Raw genomic sequence first — 25,380 nt, 5'->3', positions numbered from 1 at the left:
CCTTAAATACAGATGCTCCTGGACTTACGTTGGGGTTACACCATAAGTTGAAAGTATTGTATGTCAGCCTGGTGCAGTGGCTCACGCCTGTAATCCCAGTACTTTGGGAGGCTGAGGGGGTGGATTGCTTGAGGCCAAGAAAACAACATGGCATAACCCTGTCTCTACTAAAAATACAACAATCAGTTGGGCATTCTGGCACATGCCTATAATCCCAGCTACTTGGAAGGCCGAAGCACGAGAATGGCTTGAACCTGAGAGGCGGAGGTTGCAGTGAGTCGAGGTTGCACCACTGCACTCCAGCCTGGGTGAGAGAGTGAGTCTGTGTCTCAAAAAGAAAAGAAAATATTGTATGTCAAAACAAAAAGCACTAATAACCCAGTAAACCCATCATAAAACCCAGAAGTCATAAGCTAAACCATCATAGGTCCAAATTCTCCTTGACTTACAATGCGGTTATGTCCCAGTAACGTAAAAAATCTTAAATCGAACGAACCATTGTAAGTTGAAGATGCAGAAAAGTTGAAAGCAAAGAATGGAGAAATATACACTGTGCAAGCCCTAACAACAACAAAAAAGTTAGTGTAGTATACGATATCAAAGTAGACTTTAAAGGAGTTAAAAGTGGCATTTCATAATGCCAAATGTTCAGTATACTAGGAGGCACAATAACTTAAGTTTGTATATGCATAATAATATAACCTCAAAACACATAGTGCAAAAAGTGGCAGGATTGAAAGACAAAACAAAACAAAAACTGTAGTACTAAAAGAAAATCTTAATACTTTTAGTAATTGATAGAATAAGCAGACAGAATTTTAGTAAAGAATATAGAAGAGTTAAACAACTCAAGGAATTTGACCTAATTGACATATATAGGATACCACACCCAACAACAGTAGAATGTACATTCTTTTCAAGTACAAATGGAACATTTACCAAAATTGACCATTTCATTAGCCATAAAACAATTAAACAAATTTCAAATTATTGAAGTCATAAAGAATATATTACCTGAACACTATGGAATTAAACTTAGCAGTCAATAATGGGAAGATTACTAGAAATTGTCTAAATGTCTGGAAGTTAAGCAGTATAATTCTAAAAGATGTCATGTTTCAAAGAAGAAATCACTATGGAAAGAAAATAGTTTATGATAATAAACATGCAATATACCAAATTTGTTGTTTTCTAATGTATAAACTCAAGTTCTATACATTTAGTCATAAATGTATATGTCTCAAAATAAGGAAAGGTGAAATCGGTGATCTGAAAGTATTCTTATGAAGGAGTTAGAAAAAGAACAATAAAAGGAACCCAGAGAAATTAGATAAAGGGAAACAATTAAGATGAAAGTAAATATTAATGAAATAGGAAAGAAGCATGTAATAAAAAGGATCAAAAAGGCCAAAAGTTTGTCATTTGAAAACACTAGTAAAATAGAAATTCTTAGCAAGACTAGTGAATGGGGAAAAAGAAAAGCGAAACTAGCATTATGAACGAAAATGTGTTACTGTAGATTCTGTAGACATCAATAGGCTACTAAGAGGATATTATAAGCAACTTATGGCAATGAATTTGAAAAATATATGAGATGGGCAAATTTAAAAGACTGCTTAAGAAAATGAGTGTAAAAAGAAATAAAAAATGTAAATAGTCTTATATCTATTGAAGAAATCGAACTCATAATTTTAAACCTTACTATAAAGAAATGTCCTGACCCAGATGACTTTACTATACATGTAAAGTCTCAATCACACTCTTCCATACAGTAGAAAAAGAGGAAAAACTTGTGTGAGGTCAGAATAGTCCTGATACCAAAATCTTACAATGTAAGAGAGAAAAATTATAGGTGAATCTCTTTCATGAACATAAAAGACCATTCCTCAGAGAAAGAAGATATTTGCAGCATCTAACAAAGAATTCCTACAAATAAATAAGAAAAAGACAGCCTGATAGAAAAATATGCAGAGACTTCTCAAGTACTTCACAAAAGAAGAAATTCCTCATTAATCACCACAGAAATGCAAATTCAGACTATGGTGAGATACCATACACTTGCCATAAATTAATAAGACTGACAATACCAAGTGTTGGGAAGAATGTGAAGCAAATGAAATTGTCATACAGTGCTGATGGGAGTATAAATTAGTACATCTGCTTTTGAAAATTTATTAGCAATATGTATGAAGTTTGGATAAATGCCTGACCTACAACCAAGCAATTCCAGTCTTAGGTATATACTCAAGAGAAATGCATGCACAAATTTACCAAAATATATGTACAAGAATGTTTATAGCAACTTTATTCCTAATAGCCTTAAAGTGTAAACAGCCTAGATGTCCATTAACAGTAGAATGTATAAATTGTGCACTATTCCTACAGTGAAATATTATACCACAGAGAAAAACACAATACTGCTACATGGAATGACATGGATGAATTCACAAATAATATTGAGCAGAAGAAGCCAGACGCTAAGTAATATATATTGTGTGATTATTTCTATAAGTTTCAATAACAGGCTAATTTGTGATGCAAAGAAGCCAGAAGTAGTGATTATCTCTGAAGAGGAGTGGAACATTGTAACTGTACTACTAATAATCTTCTATATGTTGATCAGGGTGGTAATTACAGACGTGTTCATTCTCTGGTAGTTCATTTGGGCACTTAGATATGTTATACTGAATGTATTTATTTTCCTACTTTGATTTTGGTTTCATTAAAAATATTTGTACTTTTATCAGCTCTCTAGATATATCTCATCCATTTTTTTCTAACCTCACTGTTCTCTTTTTGTGACCTCGAGTGCATTGTTGGCTGTCTTTGTTAAAGCTTCCTAACCAGCATAAGTCAGTTCATCTGCTCCTATTGTGTAGATGCTCTTATCTTTTTGCATTCTACTAAGTATGACAAATAATTCATTGAGGTTTTTTTGTTTCTCAGTCATTTTTAAAGATGTGTTTTTTCTATGACTCTACTTTCCATAAATTATCAGTATTCCTTTTATTAAAATCAGATTTGTGGGCTTCCCCACAACCTCCAGACCCTTCCTCAAACATGGTAAAATGCATTCAAACTTATTTTCAGGAATCATAGGGACAGTTGCCTTCTTCTCTTTACTAATGGCCAGATCCTTTGCTGAGATCTATGCCTCAGAAGTAAATTGGTGTCCATTTTGGTTGCCACTTTATTGCAGACAGGGGCCAGGAACATTATATTCTGGGGGTGGTCTTACTATCTACTTCAGTGAATCATATAACTGAAAGCCTACAATTGGCAGCATGTATTCTACCAAGGTTATTGCTAGAATTAGCCTATTGTGTTAATTCTTGGGGGGTTCCCCTCACCCCCATACACGCATAGTCATGTAGAGCATTACTGCTAGTTCCATTCATTATTGCCCAGTCCTTTTCTGGGAGTTTCAGTCGTTCAGGTATATAGAAAGATGTTGTCCAGGGATCAGTACTCCTGCCTCCATAAATAGCAGCATTTATCTAGTAGAGCAACAAATGCTTAATACTGTGATTCAGAGAGATCCCAAACATCATTAGTAGAATACACAGTGGAGGTCTATTTTATAAGAGAAAGCTTAGTTTGATTTTTTTTCTTCAATTTCGGGTGTTTAAAGGGAATAGTTGGAGGATGCTGTATTAGTGGACTTCTAGCGACTGTTTTGAACCGGAAGCCTTGCCCTAATTCTTGTAGTCTGAGTGCATTGTTGGCTGTCTTTGTTAAAGCTACCTAACCAGCATAAGTCAGTTCATCTGGATATCAGCATTAGAATTGTGGTGACAGGTTTTCCTGAAGGTAAGTATAACTTGGAAGTTATAACTATTACAGAATAAGAGTGAGTCACCCTGATAAACCACCAAGTCTATCCATTTAGCCATCAAATTTTAGGATTACAGATGGTGGACAGAGAATAGATGAAGTTTCCCCTCTCCCCTTACCCTGTGAATATACCTTTATTTTTTTCCTATTATAACAGTGATATTTGTTGGTTAAAATTTTTTTAAATGTTGTAGTTTTAAAAAGAAGGCAGAAAGGGAAAAGCTGTCTGGCATCTAACCTTCTAGAGATTTCTATTGCTAATTATTTAGTGTGTTATCTAACCAGTTTCATTATTTGAGTATGTCTATTTATATATATTATATATAGTTTCAAAACCATAAATGGAATCACATTATGCATTCTGCCATAAATATTATTTATTTATTTATTGAGACGGAGTCTCGCTGTGTTGCCCAGCCTGGAGTGCAGTGGCACCATCTTGGCTCACTGCAAGCTCCGCCTCCCAGGTTCACACCATTCTCCTGCCTCAGCCTCCCGAGTAGCTGGGACTACAGGCACCTGCCACCACACCTGGCTAATTTTTTGTATTTTTAGTAGAGATGGGGTTTCACTGTGTTAGCCAGGATGGTATCGATCTCCTGACCTCGTGATCCGCCTGCCTCGGCCTCCCAAAGTGCTGGGATGACAGGCGTGAGCCACTGCGCCCAGCTCCATAAATATTATTATTTATTGAGTATTTACTGTGTGCCTAGAACTTGCCAGTTGTTTTACATGTATTTTCTTGTTTTATTTTCACAATCACCATATTTTATTGGAGTTATACAGTTTCACAGAAACAAGCTGAGAGAGGTTAGGTAACTTCCCCAAAATTACTCAGCCAGAAAGTGTTAGAACCAGGACTTGAACTCAGATCTTGAGGAATATGGCCAAAATCCATATTCTTAACCATATTCCATTGTTCTAAACCTGCTGTTCTCACTTAGCAGTATATTTTGGACATTTTCCCATGCAAATGTACATATAGATATATCTCATCTTAATGACTACAAAGTGTTCTGTTGTATCAGTGCCCCATAACTTAATTAGCAAATCTCCAATTAATGGCTTTTTAGATTTTCTTTGTTTTTTTTTATTTTATTTTATTTTATTTTATTTTATTTTGAGACAAGTTTTGCTCTTGTCCCCCAGGCTGGAATGCAGTGGTGCAATCTCGGCTCACTGCAACCTCCACCTCCCGGGTTCAAGTGATTCTACTGCCTCAGCCTCCTGAGTAGATGGGATTACAGGTGCCTGTCACCACATCTAGCTAATTTATTTATTTATTTATTTTAGTAGAGATGGGGTTTCACTATGTTGGCCAAGCTGGTCTCAAACTCCTGACCTCAGGTGATCCACCTGCCTTGGCTTCCCAAAGTGCTAGGATTATAGGCATGAGCCACTGTGCCCAGCCTAGATTTTATTTAAAAAAAAAAAATGTTTATTTCTTTCATTTTTTTTTGGAGACAGGGTCTCGCTCTGTCACCCAGGCTGGAGTGCATGGCGTGATCGTAGTTTGCTGCAGCCTCATACTGGACTCAAGCAATACCCCCCTCAACCTTAGCCTCTTGAGTAGCTGGAACTACAGACACACACCACCACGCTCAGTTAATTTTTTATTTTTTTATTTTTTGTAGAGATGGGGTCTCACTATGTTGCCCAAGACGGTCTCAAACTCCTAGCCTCAAGCCAGCCTCCTGCCTCAGCCTCCCAAAATGCTGGGATTACAAACATGAGCCACCATGCCTGGCTTTTTAGATTGTTTCTAATCTATATCTGTCTTCTTGTGCCAGTGTCATACTATTCTAATTACTATAGTTTTATGGTTTATTTTAATATCTAGTAGGACAAGTCCTATATTTTTCTCCCTAAACATTTTTTTTACCCTCGAGCAAGTAGTTCTTTTAGAATAATGATATATTTAATATATAATATTCTCCAACATCCCTATTATGATTTTAACTGGAATTTGTTAGATAAACATTACAAAAGGTGGAATTTTTATCAGTACAGTATTGGACAGGATAGAGAAATTTTCAGTGCAGGGTCTGGCTAAAGCATGTTTTGGGTCAGTGTCTCAACCTCTGGTCTGGGAGTCCCTGGACCTAGAACATTTACTTAATTAACTGTTGTTGGGACATTTGAGTATTGCCATCAGAGTCACTAACAGCCATGGTTCTTGGATTTTTGGATTATGGATCCCTTTGAAAAGCATTTGAAAGTTATGTGCCATCTTCCCTCAAAGGCACATAAACGGAACTTTATGTACAGTTTCAGGGTGGTAAGGAACCCCTGCAATCTATTTATGGATCATAGGTTAATAATTCCTGCTATGGGAACTGAAGATACCAAGATAGAGAAGTCTAGTATTTTAGGAATGTATAATAAATGACTGGATTATTATATAATTGTCTGCAAAGAAAAATTACTATTTTTGTGATACATGGATTAATGATCAGCTATTGTACCCAAATAATTAAAATAAGAATATTGAATTTCTCTGATAGCCTGAATGAGAATGAGGATTTTGGGTAACAACCTTGGGGGATATCTAGGCTAAACAAGGAACAGTTATAAAAGCAGTAAGGAAGACAAATATGCCAGGGTATGGAAGAGAACATGAACCTTCAAGTCACTTAGACCTGAATTTGAATCTCATCTCTGCCACTTACTAGCTATGGGAATTTAGGCAAGTCACACATGAAGCTGTGAGTCTAAATACATTACAGTTGCTGTTAACAATAACAATAATAAAATATATCAAGAAAATAGAGCATTTCTAATTTTAAATGTGAAGCTCTGAGTAAGAAGAGTCAAAGCAGAAGAGTGAGGTATTCAAGGTGAGTTTGGGTTAAGTTTCTTTGCAGTTAAAAGATAGTCATTTAGCAAAAGCTAGTTCTTGCAGAATGTTAAGATTAGAAGCCTGACTTGAGATTTCATGAAAAAAGCCAGTATTTTTAGAAACTCAGAAATTTGAAGAAAAGGACTAGTGAACAATTATACAGATGAAAAAGTATACATATGCTTTAAAGGAGCACCCAAGAGAACATATTGCCATTTTGTAGATCACTGGGATTTAATCTTTCAGCAATCATAACAACAATGGCAACTACTCACATTTATTGAGAATTCATTCTTTGCCAAGAACTGTGCTAAACACTATATGCATTATCTCTTTTAATCTTCACATCACTCCCTAGGAGGTAGATCTCATCCTCTGCATTTTATCAATGAAGTAGGTCACAGACCTGGTAAGTGGCTAGGATTTATTCCCATGCTTAAGCATTATACTGTTACCTCTTGAATTAGTCCACTCATGTAACTGCAGTCTAACCGAAAAGTTCAAATGACCAGGAATTTTTATGTATCTTTATAATGTACAGAATTTATTTTGAAAATGAGGGATTTGTTAAAGTTATCAAAACAGCCCAATTTAGTACCCCTACATCTGCATTTCTATATAATGATAGTAAAGAAATATGGAACCTAAGGCAACTTCTGAATGCATTGGGTATTCAATTTTTTTTTCCAGTTAACCAAGCTCAGTTAACTGGAACCTTTTATTGTTCTAATCATCGTTATTTATATATGTATTTATATATATGAACATAAGGAAATAAATTCAATCAACCAATAAGTATTATATCCAAACAAGCCCAAATGTTTTCTTTCATCTGTTTAGAAGTTTTTCCGATAAAGAATATAACATCTTTTAATTTTTTGCTAAAATTAGAATTAATTTTTACTTTATGTAAGAAAAAGAGCACATTGAAACTATACCATATACTGATCATTTATATAAGATAGTCTTATCTGAAAAGCAATCTATTTTTGATTTGTCTTAAATAAAACTGACATCTTTTAGTAAATCTAAGTTGTCTTTTCTTGGCTGTTAAATCTTTTGTGGGAATAATTAAGAGAGCACTGAGTACAAAATGTTTTTATTTCAACTGTCCAAAAACTAGGTTATAATATATAAATTTCTCTAAAAATATTTGAATGTGGCTTTAAGGAATACTGTGCTGTTCAAGAACTTTGATTATAAGTGAATTCTATTTAATTAAAACTTGACTGCAAAAAATTTTTTGAGTGCTTCTAATTTGTAATGTAATTTGTAATGTGAGAAAAAGCAAATGCCAAAATGCTTTTGTGATAAGATTTCTATATCTGAAGTAATGGTCCAGTTAATTTAAAATGAAAGAGAAATACTGAAATTCCTTCACTGGTGATCAGCACTTATTGAGGCTCTGAGGTTTTGTAAAAATGTTTGTAGTTACAGAAGTATTTTATACTTTTTATATGATTAAAATTTAATTTTTTCCCCTATTTTTTGTTTGGCTTTCTTTTGTCTGTTTTCTTTCTTTAATTGAAAAAACTAATGGAACCAAATATAAGATGGTACGACTGTTTTTTCTTTCTTTTGTATAATCTTGTTGCGTGTCTCTACATAAGCTGTTCTGGCCACTCATCATAGTAACCAGCTGGGCCATTTCACCTGCTGGAGCCATTAAAGAGGACTCTCTCCCCCTAGATTAATCCCCTCCGACATTAGTTTTTTGCACTGACAACTAGAGCAGGCATTCAGAATTTGCAGGTGGCCAGTGTGACGCACATAATTGCCTACAATTTTAGGCAATGAATAAAAATGGTCTACATTACTTGTCAAAGGTTGTATATGCAGTGCCAAGTCAGATCTATGGGAAGCCTTTTAGGGTTTAAAGAACAGTTAATAGCAAGGCTGCACAGGGCTTTTTTAATCATAATGCATTTGTAATATAGCACTTTGATCTTCTCCTTGTAGGAAATGGTGTTACATTAGCCACTTTTAAACATTTATGAGTGAAATTCAGTTATAGAAGAGTAAAAGTGATTATTCTTAAGCCGAACATGTTAGATTTCATTAAAAGTTTTCAGCTTGCCCCTTCCGTGTTAAAATCTGTGGGAAGTCCTTTGCCTGGAGGGTTTCAAATCAGGATCTAAGGATATAAGGCTTTTTCCTTATTTTTCCTGTTGGTAACAGCAAAATTTGGAAGGAAGGTATACTAAATATTGAGATAATTTATACAAATGGATATTTAAAGAAGAATAACTGATTATGGTAAAGTAAAATACATTGATAAAAATCCAGGAAATTGATTACTAATAATTGTGTTACAATAAATTCTGAGAAATGCATATTTAAAACATATCCATAAATTATCTTTAGTAACAACAACAACAGACACCCAGATGACTCTCAAATGCACTTCTTCTGGAAGAGCTAAATTTGACCTTTCAGACCCCAGAGCCTTTTATTAACACCTGCCTGTAAGGAGAACCTTGCCACACGCAGCTTTTAGATTCAGAACCACAAAACTGATGAGGAAAGGCTTGAAGGGTTCAGTTTGTGTCACTTGCTGTTTGCCGTTTCCATTTCACAGATGATTAATCTTTCTGTGAAGAAAGGCCAGAGAAACAAAGCACATTGGGCTCTTCCTGCAGTTACTCCTTCTGAATGCACACTAGCTTGCTAACTAAAAGGCCTTTAGATTTCCAGCAGAGAGAGATGTTCTGAAAGTGAATGCAGCTGGTTGGAGGTCACCAGTGCAGGGCTCTTGCCATTGTGTAATGGAGGCTTTGGCAGGTTGAGGGGGTGGGGGAGTTGGGGGTATTGGGGGTGCGGCTGCGGGAGAAGTGGGCAGGGAGAAGGTGTTGGCAAAAAATTAATCTAAAATAAAAAGGGATTTGGTCAGTTGATTTAATATTTTGGAGGCTGGATCATCGATAATAGGCTCAATTTTGTCTTGTTTGTTTTTCTTCTTAGGGGAAAAATATAATTTAGTCTTTCTTCAGCATATCCCCTCACTCCATTTTCTAATAGCATGTTTGTCTTCTATATGGCATCACTAGGTAATATTGAAATGGTAGTAACTCTTGTATTAGTCTTTGATGTAATTGAATTGTCTTGACATTTTTCAGGCTGTTACTAATTTTTGCTAATATTGTCCATTTTATACATTAAAAATTTAATGCCACAATGTTTTATTAGTATTTGGTTTTTAAATGAGATATTGAAAATAATTATTTGTGTGACCTAGCCCCCTTTCATTAAAACAATCTATTTTTATTTTGAAAATTTGAAAACTTTTTAATATTTAGTATCTAAATGTTTAGTTATTCATATGTATTTACCTTTTTCTCAATCATGTGTAGGATATAATGTGCAAAGTAAAATCCTGGGTTATAGATCAAAAGAAACCTGTTCGCTTCTATCATGATTGGAATGACAAAGAGGTAAGTTGTAAATATCATGCCATCTATTACTGCCTTTGCTTTCATTTGCTAGGGAACAAATTAGAGTTGTCGTTATTTTACACTTACCATTATATCTAAATTTTTATTTCTGTCAGTGATTGCTTATTCCTGGGCTTGTTATTTTTTTCTTTTCCCCCACTCATGGTATTTCATAACCACTAATCTTTTGGAAAGAAGAATTATAAAAATGAAAATGCCTACTTGTTTTCAGGAATGTTTACTTTAAAATTCTTCAGTGATTTACTCCATATTTACTAAACTTTTAAAAGGGATTCTTTCTCCATCTCCCACTTTAGATTGAAGTGTTGAATAAACACTTATTTTTGACTTCAAAACCAATGGTCTACTTGGTTAATCTTTCTGAAAAAGACTACATTAGAAAGAAAAACAAATGGTAAGTTTTTCCTCACCAGATATACCCAGATGCATCATCTCTGTACACACACAAACACACACCCACATATATGTACTTAATGGCAATGTTTAATTTTAATATTTTTCTCCTTATTATTAAAAAGTTTAAAATGGATGAGAAAGCTGTGCTTGGTATTTACCTTCACAGATGAGTCTTCTAATTGACTTAGAGAACTTAAGAAAAACTGAATTAAATGAGCAATATTGAATTATATATATTTACTTATCAAATGTAAGTTTATTAGACATTATTGTTTATTTCCATTGCAAAATGAGAATAAATGTAGTCACAACAATAAAACTTCTTACACTAGGAATTTCTAGCTGTGTTGATATTATAAGTGACTTTAAAATACCCACCTGGGGTTGTAGCTGGGCATGAATTTTAAAATCCAGATTGAATGCTTTAAAAAAAAAAAAAAAAGACTGTGTGTGGGGAAAGACCAGTACCTGTTTCAAATGCTTTAAAAGTACATCGAGGTAAAAACTATGCATTCATGTATTGATTGTCGTTTTTGGCATGTAACCAAAATGTACAAGATTTGTTACTATCACTGATAACTTCAGAAAATTATATGTTCATGTACCTGTGGGCATGTCCACATTTGGCATACCACTCACTTTGACTTGCCTCACTGGACTCTTAAGTATTTTATACTATTGAGTCATACAAACAAATCAAAACTATCCAAAGCAAAATATCTGAATTCTCCTAAACTATATTGTCTGTTTCTCCCTGTACTTCATTAAGTACTTAGATGCACATGGTTTCAATTTTCCATTAAAAATTCTCATTTCCATATGATATCAAAGAGTGAGAAGGCTTTAAACTGAAAAATAAACATTCATAGACTGGAAGCCAAAACAATAATTAATGTCAGATGGTTAACTCCAATAAATCATTAGAATAAATTCTGTGAAATTACTGCAACTAAAAATGCCCTGTTGATATTACTATAAGACATTTTGTGTTCCTGATAGGAAGATGAATTTAGCCTCTTTATTGGTAATGTTCTAAAAAGCATAAATTTAACATAAAGATTTCATTCAGCTGGTCAGTATCCTCCATCAGGTAATTAACTTTAAAATAATCAGTTCTGTCGCCTTTCAAATTCTTATAAATTTGATGATTAATGTGTTAAAAATTGTTACCTTTAGGAATGAATTTTAAAATTTATTACTTGACCTCAGTTAATAAATCTTCTCATTGTGGTATGAATGGTAAGGTAAGGTTTCCTGAGGCTCTGTGAAACAATACAGACATCAAAGTTTACATGAAAAGGGATGAGTCAGTTTCCTTGCCCAAAGGGACTTCTCACACCTGTATTTGGATGATTACAGGTAGAACTCCCTGGCTCTAATTGTATAGTAAATACCATTTCCCAGACCCTAATGGTAGACAGACTGCTTAGGAGACGCCAGTCTGTGATTTAGCTGTCGCCAGACACCCCATGTTTTTTGTGAGACCAGTTGTGATGATGACATGGTTATAGCCAATTGAAAGTAAACTCTTGTCTAAATAGCAAATTTTAATTTATAATAATGTAGAGGTATGAATGATCCTATTTTATAAAACCAAATCTTAATAGGTTTTATGTATAACTAATGATCTGGCTTGGGGTTGGTGTGTGTATGTCTTGGGGGGAGGGTTGGGAGGGATCCAGATCTTGTGGAAGTTAGTGTAATTGTAGCTGAAAGATCAAAGACTGGGTAACTGAGTGATGTTGCAGAAGAGAATTTACCACATAGCCATTTTCTGTACAGTTTCTGCCGCCTGCTGTTCCTATTTTCCCTCAAGCTAGCCATTGACTACCCCCTGTGCATCCCTGCTCGTAAAAAATGATTGAGGAAGTATTTGTCATATATTTATGAGTGGGAAATATTGTGTGATAGGGAATGGCATCTACTGGAGCCAGAAAGATTGCCATTTTCCTTTCATTCAGCCACTCTGCTACAGCTTTAAATCCTCTCTGTTTATGCAACATAGCCTTTGTATTAAAGTGCAGAATAAATTTTTATTATGAGGGATATGAACACTAGGTTTTCATCATTTATAACACTGAAAGCAGATGTAAATAGTTAAAATCCATTTTAACTACTAAATCCTTTTAATTGTGTTAGCATCTTGTTTTTTGGTAATGTTTACATCTAAGCTCCATTTGCATTATTAGTTGCTTCTTTAGCAAAAGAAAAAGTTTTTGTTTTTTAAGATTAACATGTAATGTTACTATAGCAAATAAGACTGATGCAGGAAACAGTAATAAATACTTTCATGGGTCTTTTAGATCTGGAAAACTATTTTAAACCATCAAGAAAGAGGAGAGGAGAGGTTTGTGACTTTGGCCACAAGAGGAGACTAAAACTGTTGTTATTTTAGCAGGTCACCATTTCAGAAGTATTGAACACTTTAGTTACTGAAGTTCACCCTAAATGTAAATGGTAATGTGTTATTTTTCAACCCTAGAAAAGAAGGAAGCATTTTGAAAGATAAGTCTATTGTGTTATTGAGTAGCTATATTGACCTTTTGTGAGATGCAAAAACTGGAATGGCTGCAAGCATTAGTCATTGAATTAGTCATTTCATTGATTTATGACTAAAGACCTAGCCCCTGAAGAGAAGCTGACATGGCAGCCGGGTTGGTTGCAGTTGTGTTATGATCAAATGACAGTAATCAAGATGTTGTAAGTGAATCCACAAACCATTTTTTATTATTACAAATTGCTGTTTCTTGAATAAGTAAAACTATATAGAAGTTTTTGTTGTTTTTGGTGAGCACAAGCATTTTTGAACACTTGAGGTTTTCATTTTCTAAACACGATCAGCTGTTACTTATAACTAAGATTATACTATAGACGGTATTAATTTTCATTTGAGATTGCTTACTGAGTCATGGTGTCAAGCAGGTACAGGACATTAGAACTGTCAAACTACTGCTTAATTAGGGGTTTAAATTTCAATCTTTGCACCCTTGCTGCTCTGTTAGTAGAATATGCCATCCAATTATGAAATCAGTAGAACAAACTAATTTTACATATTTTTTACACCTACCAGCCATCAATTATGTTTCATTTTTGTGATCCTACCTTTCTTGAACCTGTTAATAAAGGATAATTATATTTTATTATTTATTATACTACATATTTATGTTCAACTGGAAAATATAACTAAACTTTTAGATACGCAGACTGTGTGTGTGTGTGTGTGTGTGTGTGTGTGTGTGTGTGTTAGTGTGTGTTATACACACATTTTCATATGCCCTGGTGGGCTTGTAGTCATTTAACATTACCTTTTGGGTAATATTATATGAGTCAATTAATCTGAGTGATGAAATTGATTCAAGATAGGTAGACAAATACTTGGAAAGTCTTTTAAGTTGTTTAATAATGAAGGGCAATGTGTCAAGTTCACTAAATGCATTTTAAATAGAAAAATGTTTTATTATTCTTATTATACCATGATTCAGCTCCTTCCCCTTTCCCATCTTTATGTGTTCATTAGTTTTCCACATAATTTGTACATAACAACTAAAAATAGTTTGGGGATACTACACATTATGTGCTTGGTTTGGGGGGAATCATGGAATAAATATATTTTCTTGATTTCTTGAGCTGCCTATAAAAATTACAGCTACTATATCTCAGCAAGTGTATATGTAGGTGGAAGTGTGTATATTTTTGACACACAATTTTCTATTTCTGTATGTGCGCATATATATACAAACACATATATGCATATAAATATAAAAAACTATTTCTATAGAACTATTGTAGGAGGTCATCAGTTTCTGACAAGATCATTTAAGCTAGAAATATAACACAGACATTCTGCTTTGGAAAGATTACTTTGTATTATGATAAAGCTTATTGTTAACAGTATTATTTATACTATGAATTAGGATTTCAAATAATTTTTTTGGTGAATGAATTTTGTGGAATTATTTCTTTCTCTGATCAGAATCTTTAGAATTAAAAAGAATATGATAAAGAAAAATGATTTTTTTATTACAGGAGATGGAAGGCTGAAAGAAGTGGGGATGGGGAAAAACCTTTGCCCATTCAGGAATCTTTTTTTTTTTCTTTTTTGGTCAAATGTACTTTTGCATTTGAATATATTTTTACATGTAATAATATTTGTGAATTCCTATTTGGTTTTCATTAAATGGGTTTTGAATATTCTTTCGACAATTTCATATTCTTATCGAGAGATAACGATGCAGTAGTGCACTTCTGGTTTCTTATGAAAGAGATAATTATATACGAAAGCACTTTTTTTATATGAACATAATGCTACTGACCCTATGCATATTAGGAATTTCCCTTGGCCTGTTTGTATTTTTTGCAATACTATTTATAGCCAATGATTTCTATTTGCCAGATGGTTCACTGAATTTAAGAAAGTGATACATTTGGGAGTGCCCGTTGTAATCTTCATTAGCACCATCTGCTGACTTACTGATTTGTGAGTGATGTAATTTATCAAATATGTCAGGACTTTCATCTTTTTCAAACTAGCTGAAGAATTTCACTCCACATAAACAGGAAAAGTTTTATAAAATTTTTTCTAGCTTCCACAGATTAAAAGGTTTATAAGTACTTTTTAAAAAATAAGTGTTCCTTAGGATTCTGTCATGTGAAATTAAAATATATATTCTCTATACATGTACACACATCTATGATCTAGGAAATGAAATATAAAGTTTGGTTTATAGCTGTACAGTGTTCTTCAAATTACAAATGATTCATCTACACAAAGAATTTCTTTGCTTCCCTACCCTACTCACTTTGTTGAATAATTCAAAAACAATCCCCTTAAAAATCTGCACTAGAGGTTAAGGATCTCTGAGTCATATTTTGTTACCAAAACACTGAGTTGGGATGAGCTACACTTTTACAACTGGAGTTGATATGGTTTGGATTTGTGTCCCTGCCCGAATCTCATGTTGAATTATAATCCCCAGTGTTGGAGGAGGGGCCTGGTATGAGACGATTGGACCGCAGGGGTGAATTTCCTTCTTACTGTTCTCGTGATAATGAGTGAGTTCTCAGGAGATCTGGTTGTTTAAAAGTGTGTAGCACCTACACCTTTGCTCTCTTCCTCCTTCTCCGGCTGTGCCTGCTTCCTGTTTACCTTTGCCATGATTGGAAGTTTCCTGAGGCCTCCCCAGCCGTGCCTCACAGCCTGCAGAACTGTGAGCCAGTTAGACCTCTCTTCTTTATAAATTACCCAGTCTCAGGTATTTCTTTATAGCAATGTGAGAATGGACTAATACAGGAGTTTAGTAGTTGGTGAAGAGGGTAGTGGAGAATTTTGAAGCTCAGAAATCTCAGGACTGTTGGGAGTGGGAAATATAGGGCAGGACCTCGGGAAGGATTTAGAATGGAGGTTCAAGATAGTTTGTAGGATTTGAATAACAGGTTTTCCTGGGAGAAGGGTGGAGAAAAGGAAAGGTGAACAATGTCAGTGTTTTACAGCCTAATGTGTCCTGCTTGTGTGGGATAGGAGGAAGAGCATTATTTGTCTCTACCGTTCTTTCCTGTGCAGCATGTTCCCCAGACACAGCATCTACCTTTGGATTTAATGTTGTAGTTTAACTATTTGATGAGTTAAATAGACTTGAAGCCTAGCCCAAAATGTTAGGTACCATTAATAATATTGTTTCTATAAAGAAAACGAATCCTAAAAAACTGGAGAATATGGTCTATTTGTAACCTAGGGAGTAGATACTATCAAGGAGTTGGGTGTGTTAAGAAGAATACTACTTTAGAATTTGAAATACAAGTGCTATGGTCTTTATTTGCTACTATAAGTAGCTCTTTGAACTTGGCCATTTAAATTACTTAGCCTTTCATGTAGAAGATAATTCATTGAGATTGTTCATATAAAATGTGTTCTGTATAAATAATGTTTCCCAAATTTACTTATAGCTCAAAAAGTATTCAATAATGGAAAAAGAACTTGTTTTGGCCTTGTGAATGCATCTTTTGGATACATTACCTTGGTTTTTATTTCTGTTATTGGATTAAGGAACAAAATTTATTACATGTATAAATATAACAGTGAGACTCCCATGATATCACTGCCATGTTCTCTACAACCCCATCCCCTCTTTCAGGTTGGGCCCTATAACTTCACCATTCGCAGCTTAGAGGATTTTATTGTCACCCTTGGCTTCCATTAGAGTAAATCATTCTTTGTTTACATTGTTACAATATGTACAGTCTTTATGTAAAATCATGTTACAGTAGCATGATTTTTTAAAGAAAATTGTTTATTCTTTTAAAAACCTTTTAAAACAGTTTCATTGTGATTTCATATATCTCAGTCTCTCTGAGTATGAATGTATGTATGTATGTGTTGGGGGTGAGGCAGTGCAAGTTAGTAAAGAATTAAAGATCATCTCTAAGGTTCCCTTCCAGGGCTAGAATTTTATGATTTTAATGAAGTGTAATGAATTCATAAAGAAAAGATACCCATGCAAATATCTGGGTTTGCCATGGTAACTTTTCCTAATTGCGACAGAGCATTCCTGAGGTTGCAGCCCAATTTAAGAGCAACTTTTCTGGGCTGGATTACAGATAAGACCTGATCTTTTTTCCTACTCTCATTCCCTCTTCCATATCTCAGGCTCTTGAAAATAAGCCTTTTCTGCATCTCACCATGTTTCTTCCCATCTTTTATCTTAGTGGGCAGCTGTTGCTTTGGCTAGAATAAGAGCAAAGTGAATTGGCATATCTATATTTGAGATCAGTAACATTACTTAAACTATTACATTCCTTTATTCTAAATTGACCTAGAAAGCATGTCCCATCAAAAACATTAGAATGTGAGACTCACCCTCAAAAGCCTATTTAATTCACAATGTAGTAGAAATAGAACAATTTGAGAAATATTTTTGTATCTGTGACCATTTTTACGACCAGTTTTAAAATTCTGCTTTTTAAAAATGTGTTTTAAAATAACCGACTTATGAACTTTGCATATACTCCTGTTTATAAGGCTGGGACTGCACATTGCTGTGCAATCTGTCTTTTTAATGCTTTACATCAAGAAAAGCAAAACTTGATAAAAAACTGTCATTATAAATGCAAATTTCAAATTTATGTTCCTTTTGAAGACTGAGTGAGCTCATTGAGGAGGTGGGTACTGTTTTCTTTTTCCTTTTTAAGCAAATAATTATTAAGAATTATTAAGCCCTTCTGTGTGTCATGTATTATCTTAGGTGGTGAACAGAAAAAGCCCTTTCTCCTGGAGGACTTACAGTCTCATGGAGTAATAGACATCCAACAAACAGACATTTAATATAATGCAGGGAATGATTAGGACCGTGAATAAAAACAAAGCAGAGTAAGAGGAAACTGTTATAGTTAGGGCGGCTGGGGAAGACCTTATGAAATAAGGATACATGCCATGAGAGAATCCATGGAAAGCTCAGTCCAGGGAGAGGAAACTGCAAGTACAAAGGCTCTGAGGTAGCTAGATGGAATAAAACAGAATACGAGTTATAGGAATTGAAGTTGGAGAAGGAAACAGGAGTCAGTTGATGTAGAGCATAATGGGACATCAAAAAGGAATAAAATGTGAAGACAACCACTTGAAAAAACGTATATGTTTTTATTTAAGTACATACCATTGAAACATTTTAAACATGTTCTAAATGTGTTCTAAAATTTTATTTGGGTTTTAAGAATAACCATCATGTATTTTCTAGTTTGCTTTCATTGATTTCTTATAGTTCAGAAATATTTTTGATTGCTAAGTGTTTTAAACAGCCTTTAAAGTAATAATTGCAATTTATTTCAAATTTCATCTTTCCTTTTCCATGCTTGTCTAGTGACTTGTTGATTCATGCTACCAATTATGAAGCACTTTTTAAAAGCCCCTCGATGTACAACTTCAAAGAAATAGATTGAACTTTATTAAGAAATAACAGCAGCCAACATTTGTCTAGAGCCTTACGGTGTTTCAGCTTTTTTATTTCATTTGATCCTCAAATTCCGAGATGGCCCTCATTACACTATTACATTGGCCTTGAATTGAATGTTTACTAAAATGAAGCATTTTTTTCCTTTTCTTTTTTTTTCAGAGACAGGGTCTCACTCTCTTGACCAGGCTGGAGTGCAGTGGTGCAATCACAGCTCATTGCAGTCTGGACCTCCCTGACGGGCGCAGGCCACCACACCTGGCTAATTTTTGTATTTTTTGTAAGAGTCAGGGTTTCCCATGTTGCCCAGGCTGGTCTAGAACTCCTTGGCTCAAGCGATCCACGTGCCTTGGCCTCTCAAAGTGCTGAGATTAGAGGTGTGAACCACTATAACTGGCCAAAATGAAGCATTTGCATCATTGGAATAAGAGTTCTGCATATTAGTTTAGGAATGGGTTACTCCAACAGAGAGAGAAATAAGCTTTGTCTTTCCATTAGCAAAGATTTAGCAGTGCCTTTTCAGTACTTTAAATATTTGTCATTGAAATCAAGGGGTAGTCATCAGTATTCCTGGGTGATAATCAGCATTTTCCTTAGAGATTCTTTTAAAAGAATGTATTATGGGGCTGTGGGAAATGTTGTTGGATTTAATCCATTTTGAAATTTAAAAGGAAAAGATCAAATAGCATCTGTTCATTGGTAATCATTTTTAGCCTTTTTAAATGAAATTTTAAAAGATTTTTCCCCAGGAATGTATATGGATGTCCAACATGAAGGTCACTAGCAGTTTTCAAACATGACTTTTAAGTTTTGTCATTTTTCTTTTGTATGTCCTGCTTCCCCGCTTCCTCCATTTAATATAATTGATTTAGCTTTTTTTTTTTTTTTTTTTTTTTGAGGCGGAGTCTTGCTCTGTCGCCCAGGCTGGAGTGCAGTGGCGCGATCTCTGCTCACTGCAAGCTCCTCCTCCCGGGTTCATGCCATTCTCCTGTCTCAGCTTTCCGAGTAGCTGGGACTACAGACGCCCGCCACCAGGCTGGCTAATTTTTTTTTTTTTTGTATTTTTAGTAGAGACAGGGTTTCACCGTGTTAGCCAGGATGGTCTTGATCTCCTGAACTCGTGATCCGCCCGTCTTGGCCTCCCAAAGTGCTGGGATTACAGGCATGAGCCACCGCGCCCGGCCGATTTAGCTTTTCTTATACCAAACTAAAAGACATACATAGCAAACCATTATTTATTGTTGAGTTCCTGCTATGTGATGGGCATTCTGAGCTTGGAAATTGCTGAGATGTATGATATTATACTTATCAAGCAGATATTGTCATGCCCATTTTACAGATAGGGCAGGCGGTTGGAAAGATTATAAAACATGCCCAAGTTCTTGGAGCAGGTAAGTGGTAGAAATAGATCCATTTGACCTGAATGCGACTGTTCCACACAGGATGACTGACAGCTAAGTGACAGTAAAAATATGTTTGTGAATCTCCAGAAATCTTTGAAAATATCACGTCAGCAACTTTAGCATTTTGCTTTGTTTTATCTCAGAAAGTTTAATCTCCATCCAATTGTTTAGTTAATAAACTAAATTAGGATTTTAGTTAAAAAGAACAATTCTCAAGACAACATTTGTGGGTTTTTTTTAGGATAATAAGCATTTGCTGCTGCTGTTTTTGCCTTGTCTCGTAATTTTATTAACTATTTAATAACATTGTTAAGAGGCAACAGCAATATATTTTAGGACCCACCTTAGCTTGCATTTTTACACAATATCATGTATAAAAATTTGGTGGATAAAATACAATGGCTCTTATTGAAACCGAAATTAAAAATTATATGAAATTGCCAAGTCTAAAATAGTGGTACAGAATAAACCCCCCAAAAACATACCTGTAACCACAGATTGGTTTTTATATATTGATATGATAAACAGGATTTAACTTTTTCTGTTATAGCAAACCATAATTTGTTAAAAATAATTCTTTGGGCACAGTGGCTTAAGCCTGTAACCCCAGCACTTTGGGAGGTTGAGAAGGGTGGATTACCTGAGGTCAGGAGTTTGAGATCAACCTGACCGACATGGTGAAACCCCATCTCTACTTAAAAAATACAAAAAATTAGCTGGGCTTGGTGGCGGGCACCTGTAATCCCAGCTACTCGGGAGGCTGAGGCAGGAGAATCGCTTGAGCCTGGGAGATGGAGGTTGCAGTGAGTCAAGATCATGCCATTGCACTCCAGCCTGGGCAACAAGAGTGAATCTCCATCTCAAAAATAGTAATAATAATAATTCTTCAGTGATGGGGTGAGGGAGTTGATGTTATAGAAATAGGGAAATGAGAGAATATCACGTGTTAGTTTGTTTTCTGCTGCTGTAACAGATACCACAGACTAGGTAATTTATAAAGAAGAGAAATTTATTTGGTTCATGGTTCTGGAGCCCAGGAAGCCTGAGAGTATGTCACTGGCATCTTCTGAGGGTCATCCCATGGCAGAAGAGCAGAAGGCAGAAACAAGTGGGAGACAGAGAGCAAAGTGGGTCAAACTCATTCTCTTTATCAGGAGTCCACTCCTGAAATAACTAACCTACTCCCATGATTACAGCATTAATTGCTTCATAAGGGGTGAGCCCTCATGACCTAGCCACCTCTTAAAGGTCCCACTTCCCAATCCCATTGCACTGGGGGCTTAGGATTCCTAACACACGAACCTTGGGGGGCACATTCAAACCACAGCACTATGAGGTAGAGCAATGGCCGATAATTTGTATGCCTAATGTTTTATTTGTAGTAGTCGTCATTCAGTCAACACTTCACACTTGACCTTATGCCAGTTATATTTAAGATTCCCAACAATCTTGTAAAGTAGGTGCCATTATTACCCACATTTTAAGGAAATGAAAAGCAAGTATGGAGAGATTAAGGAACTTGGCCAAAGTTACATAACCAGTCAGTGGTGCCGACATCCAATTGTAAGCAGTTCATCTGCAGAGCTCATGTTCCTCACTAACTGCTAAGCCATAGTATCTCAGCACTGGGGCACTGGTGATGCTGGAAAGGTAGACAAGGCCTGAGAAATGTGTCATATACCAGTCACATTTCCTATTACTATGAATTTCATTTAGGTAAGGTTTTGTTGTTAGACAGTTCATGCACTGTAAAATTTGAGACTAAAAATTCATTATAACCTAATTAGAAAATGCCAACTGAGAGTGGTATTTTTTAAAAAATTGTACCTAAAATTGTATCTTTAATTGTATGGACTTATCTCTAAAAACTATTTTCCAATTTAATAGCCATTGTAGGGACAGTACATAAAAGAGTTTATATATTTTTATATTGAAAATACATATTATTGCTACTTTTCTCAAGAAAACTACTTTCTTCAACCACTTGTTTTATTTGCGTATTTGTTTTTAACCATGTACTGACTTATTCTGTTTCCTTGCATTTTCACTAACTTGGATTTGTTTTTGAGAACTACTTTGGGAGTAGGGAAGTGTGTGAGACTGTGTGTGTTTGTACATATCTCCTTTATTAGCTGAAATACAAATGGATGATTTGTATAATGTTCTGGTTTAGTACTATATTAGTGCATAGCAATATAATGAACATTGTATACGTATATGTATATGTATATGTACATGTACATGTACATGTACATCCAGGTCGGGCAAAACTAATGACTACCATTTGTTGAGCATCTATTATATGCTGCACTTTGGGGTGTTTGCATATGTTCTATCATTTCGTTTAATCCCCATAACAACCTTGGAAGGCAAATTTCTATCCATTTACTAATGAGAACCTAAGGCTCAGAGAAGTGAAGTAAGAAATCTAGTTAAATATTTTGGAAACTTCTTTTAGCTCAAATTCATGAGAGAAAGTATAAAACATTTTATGCATTTATAGCATGCTTTTCATGCAACAAAAGTAGACAAGGAGTTTTTTATGTTGTTTGTATCCTAGTGAAAATTACACAGAAACTTATACCTATCGGAGAGCAAACATAATTGCAATATTTTGTGTAAGCATGACTCAAGATTGTTTGGTTGGTTGCCTTATAGCCCTTGGTTTCCTCACCTGTCAGAGAGAGTAATGATTTTCTTATAGAATTATGAGAATTAAATAAAATATGTTACATATATTAAATGAAATTATCCTGTGGCAGAAATTATTCTGTGTCAGATCTGTTTGACTTGAAATATAATTTATTTAATTATCATAATTCTAAGAGAAAAGCATATGTATGTGTATGAACATAGATAGATTGACAGTTAATTGGCTAGTTCCTGGCAGTTGTAATTACATAATAAACTCTCTTAACTAACTTGAGTCCTGCTTATATAAAACGTTGCGATTAGGCCAAGTGCAGTGGCTCACTCCTGTAATCTTAGTGCTTTGGGAGACCGAGGCAGGAGGATCATTTGAGGCCAGGATTTCGAGACCAGCCTAAGCAATATAGGTACATCCTACGTCTACAAAAAATAAAAACATTAGCCAGACACAGTGGCATGCGCCTATAGTCCCAGCTACTCAGGAGGCTGAGGCGGGAAGATCACTTGAGCCCAGGAATTCAAGACCAGCCTGAGCAATATAGTGGGACCCTGCCTCTACAGAAATTAAAAAGAAATTAGCCTCTTGTGATGGCCTGCACCTGTAGTCCCAGATATGTGGGAGGCTGAGGTGGAAGGATTGCTTGAGCCCAGGAATTCGAGGCTGCAGTAAGCTTTGATTGTGCCAGTGTACTCCAGCCTGGGTGACAGAGTGACACCCTGTCTCAAAAAAAAATTGGCCGGGCACGGTGTCTCACATCTGTAATACCAGCATTTTGGGAGGCCGAGGTGGGCACATCACTTGAGACCAGGAATTCAAGACCAGCCTGAGCAACATGTTGAAAACTCGTCTCTACTAAAAATACAACAACAACAAAAAAAATCCAAGCATGGTGGCACATGCCTGTAATCCCAGCTACTTGGGAGGCTGAAACATAAGAGAATCATTTGAACTCGGGAGGTGGAGGTTGCAGTGAGCGGAGATTGAACCCAAAAGGCAGAGATTGCAGTGAGCCAAGATCATGCCGCACCACTGCACTCCAGACTGGGCGACAGAACAAGACTTTGTCTCAAAAAAAAAAAAAAAAAAAAAAAAAATCCTTAGCAAACTAACACAGGGTTAGAAAACTGAATACCAGATGTTCTCACTTATAAGCGGGAGCTAAATGATGAGAACTTATGAACACAAAGAAGGAAACAATAGACACTGGGGTCTACTTGAGGAAAGAGGGCGGGAAGAGAGAGAGGAGCAGAAAGGATAACTATTGGTTACTGAGCTTAATACCTGGGTGATAGGTACAAAAAAAGCCTGTGATGTGTTTATGTAACGAACCTTCACATGTAGCCCCAAACCCAAAATAAAAATTTTGTTAACTCTCATCATATTTTAGAACTGGAAGAGAAAAATGTGTGATAATGCTTTTATTATTTAAAAGTGTTTTTTTTCCTGAGTCTTATTTTGAAAAATTATACAGAATAGTTTGCATGGCATATTCCTTGCATCATAGAACTTGCTCTGCTTCAGGCCAAATTGAAATAGAGACAGAAAAGAAAGAGACCAAGAAAGAGGATATGGAGAATATCAACCATTTGTTTCCTTTCCTGTATTCAAAGACAAACATCTCAGTTGCCTGGATCTCTTGAAATTAGTACTTGTAAAAGCTTTTAAGTGTTACTGGAATACATTGTTAAAGCCATATCTGGTTGAAATTTTCTGATTAAGCACAATTAAATAATTGTTTCAGCAATTGCACAGTTCATGATTACGGTATGTGATGGGACATTATTTTTTTTTAAATCTGTTATTAAGTAAAATATGTATTGGTGGCCAAGTATAAGTTTTAGTACAACTTGCTATATCTTGGACATTTTGCATATATAGCTTAAAGACCAGTGGGGTAGATTGGGAAGTTTTGTCAGCTTCATAATTTTGGAAAACAGAAAAAAAGAAAAAACAATGCTGATTAAACATTCTTAGCCATAAGAAGATATGTGAGTGTGGCTTAGCTAATAATACCTACTTTCTTACTATGTATCACTTAATAGACTTTTTTTGCTATGAAATATTCAATAGTTACACATTTGCTATTTTATAGTTATTTCCCTGCCCTATTAACATCAAGGGTTACTGATTGTTGCATTAGTAGTTCCTGACAAATAGAAATTATTTGATATTCTAAGCCATTTCTGACAGAAGATACAAAGTTTTGACAAACACGTGTGGCACAGCAAGTGTCCCATTCTAAAGAGCAAAATAAATGCAAACCACCATTATGGTGAACACAAACAGCCTGAAAGCAAGTTATCAGTAAGCAAATAATTGTTGAACTGTTATGAATGGAATAGGATGTTGAAATAGGGCATGATTGGCTGATGTTACATATGTCCTTGATTACCTTCCTTGTGCTTTTATCCTAATAAGTGACATTCTTTGTATTCCCTTGGATGGCTAGACAGTCTGACACTGAAGAAGAATAAATATTGCATGTGGTACACATTAAGCTGTCATCCAAGACAGCATTTATAAAAAGTAACTGGAGAAATTCATAAGAAATTCTGCACTGCTCCAGTTTCCTGGCTCCAGTCATAATTGTCAAAGTTCTTGACACATTCAGGTCTTCAGAAATGATTTAGGTTTACAGTGGTTTGGTGTATGAATAATTATTATGGATTTGAGTTCTCATATTGCCTTTGGATGTTAATGTTAGTTACCAAAATGTTATATTTTATGATAATTTTTATTTTAAGAAATGTCTCTATATTGATAATTGTGACATATCTTCTATCTTACAGACTTTCATCAAAGGCTTTTAGACAATTCATGTAATTGAAAGGAAGAACAGGAGTTTTTAAATGCTTACATTATCTTT

General features: G+C 35.1%; 1 protein-coding gene across 2 annotated transcripts in view; it reads left to right on the top strand.

Moving 5' to 3' along the window:
* Positions 1 to 25,380, top strand: part of OLA1 (Obg like ATPase 1) — a 173,580-nt gene that overhangs the window by 114,912 nt on the left and 33,288 nt on the right. For both annotated transcript variants that reach the window (XM_003824241.5, XM_003824242.6), the window contains 2 exons: positions 10,024 to 10,104; positions 10,422 to 10,519. In XM_003824241.5, coding sequence (XP_003824289.3) covers positions 10,024 to 10,104; positions 10,422 to 10,519 — 179 coding nt within the window. The remainder of the gene's footprint in view (positions 1 to 10,023; positions 10,105 to 10,421; positions 10,520 to 25,380) is intronic.

This window comes from Pan paniscus, chromosome 13, assembly GCF_029289425.2.
Source record: "Pan paniscus chromosome 13, NHGRI_mPanPan1-v2.0_pri, whole genome shotgun sequence".
NCBI lineage: Eukaryota > Metazoa > Chordata > Mammalia > Primates > Hominidae > Pan > Pan paniscus.
The sequence above is the reverse complement of the archived record's forward strand: the minus strand, read 5'-3'. Positions and strand labels throughout refer to the sequence as shown.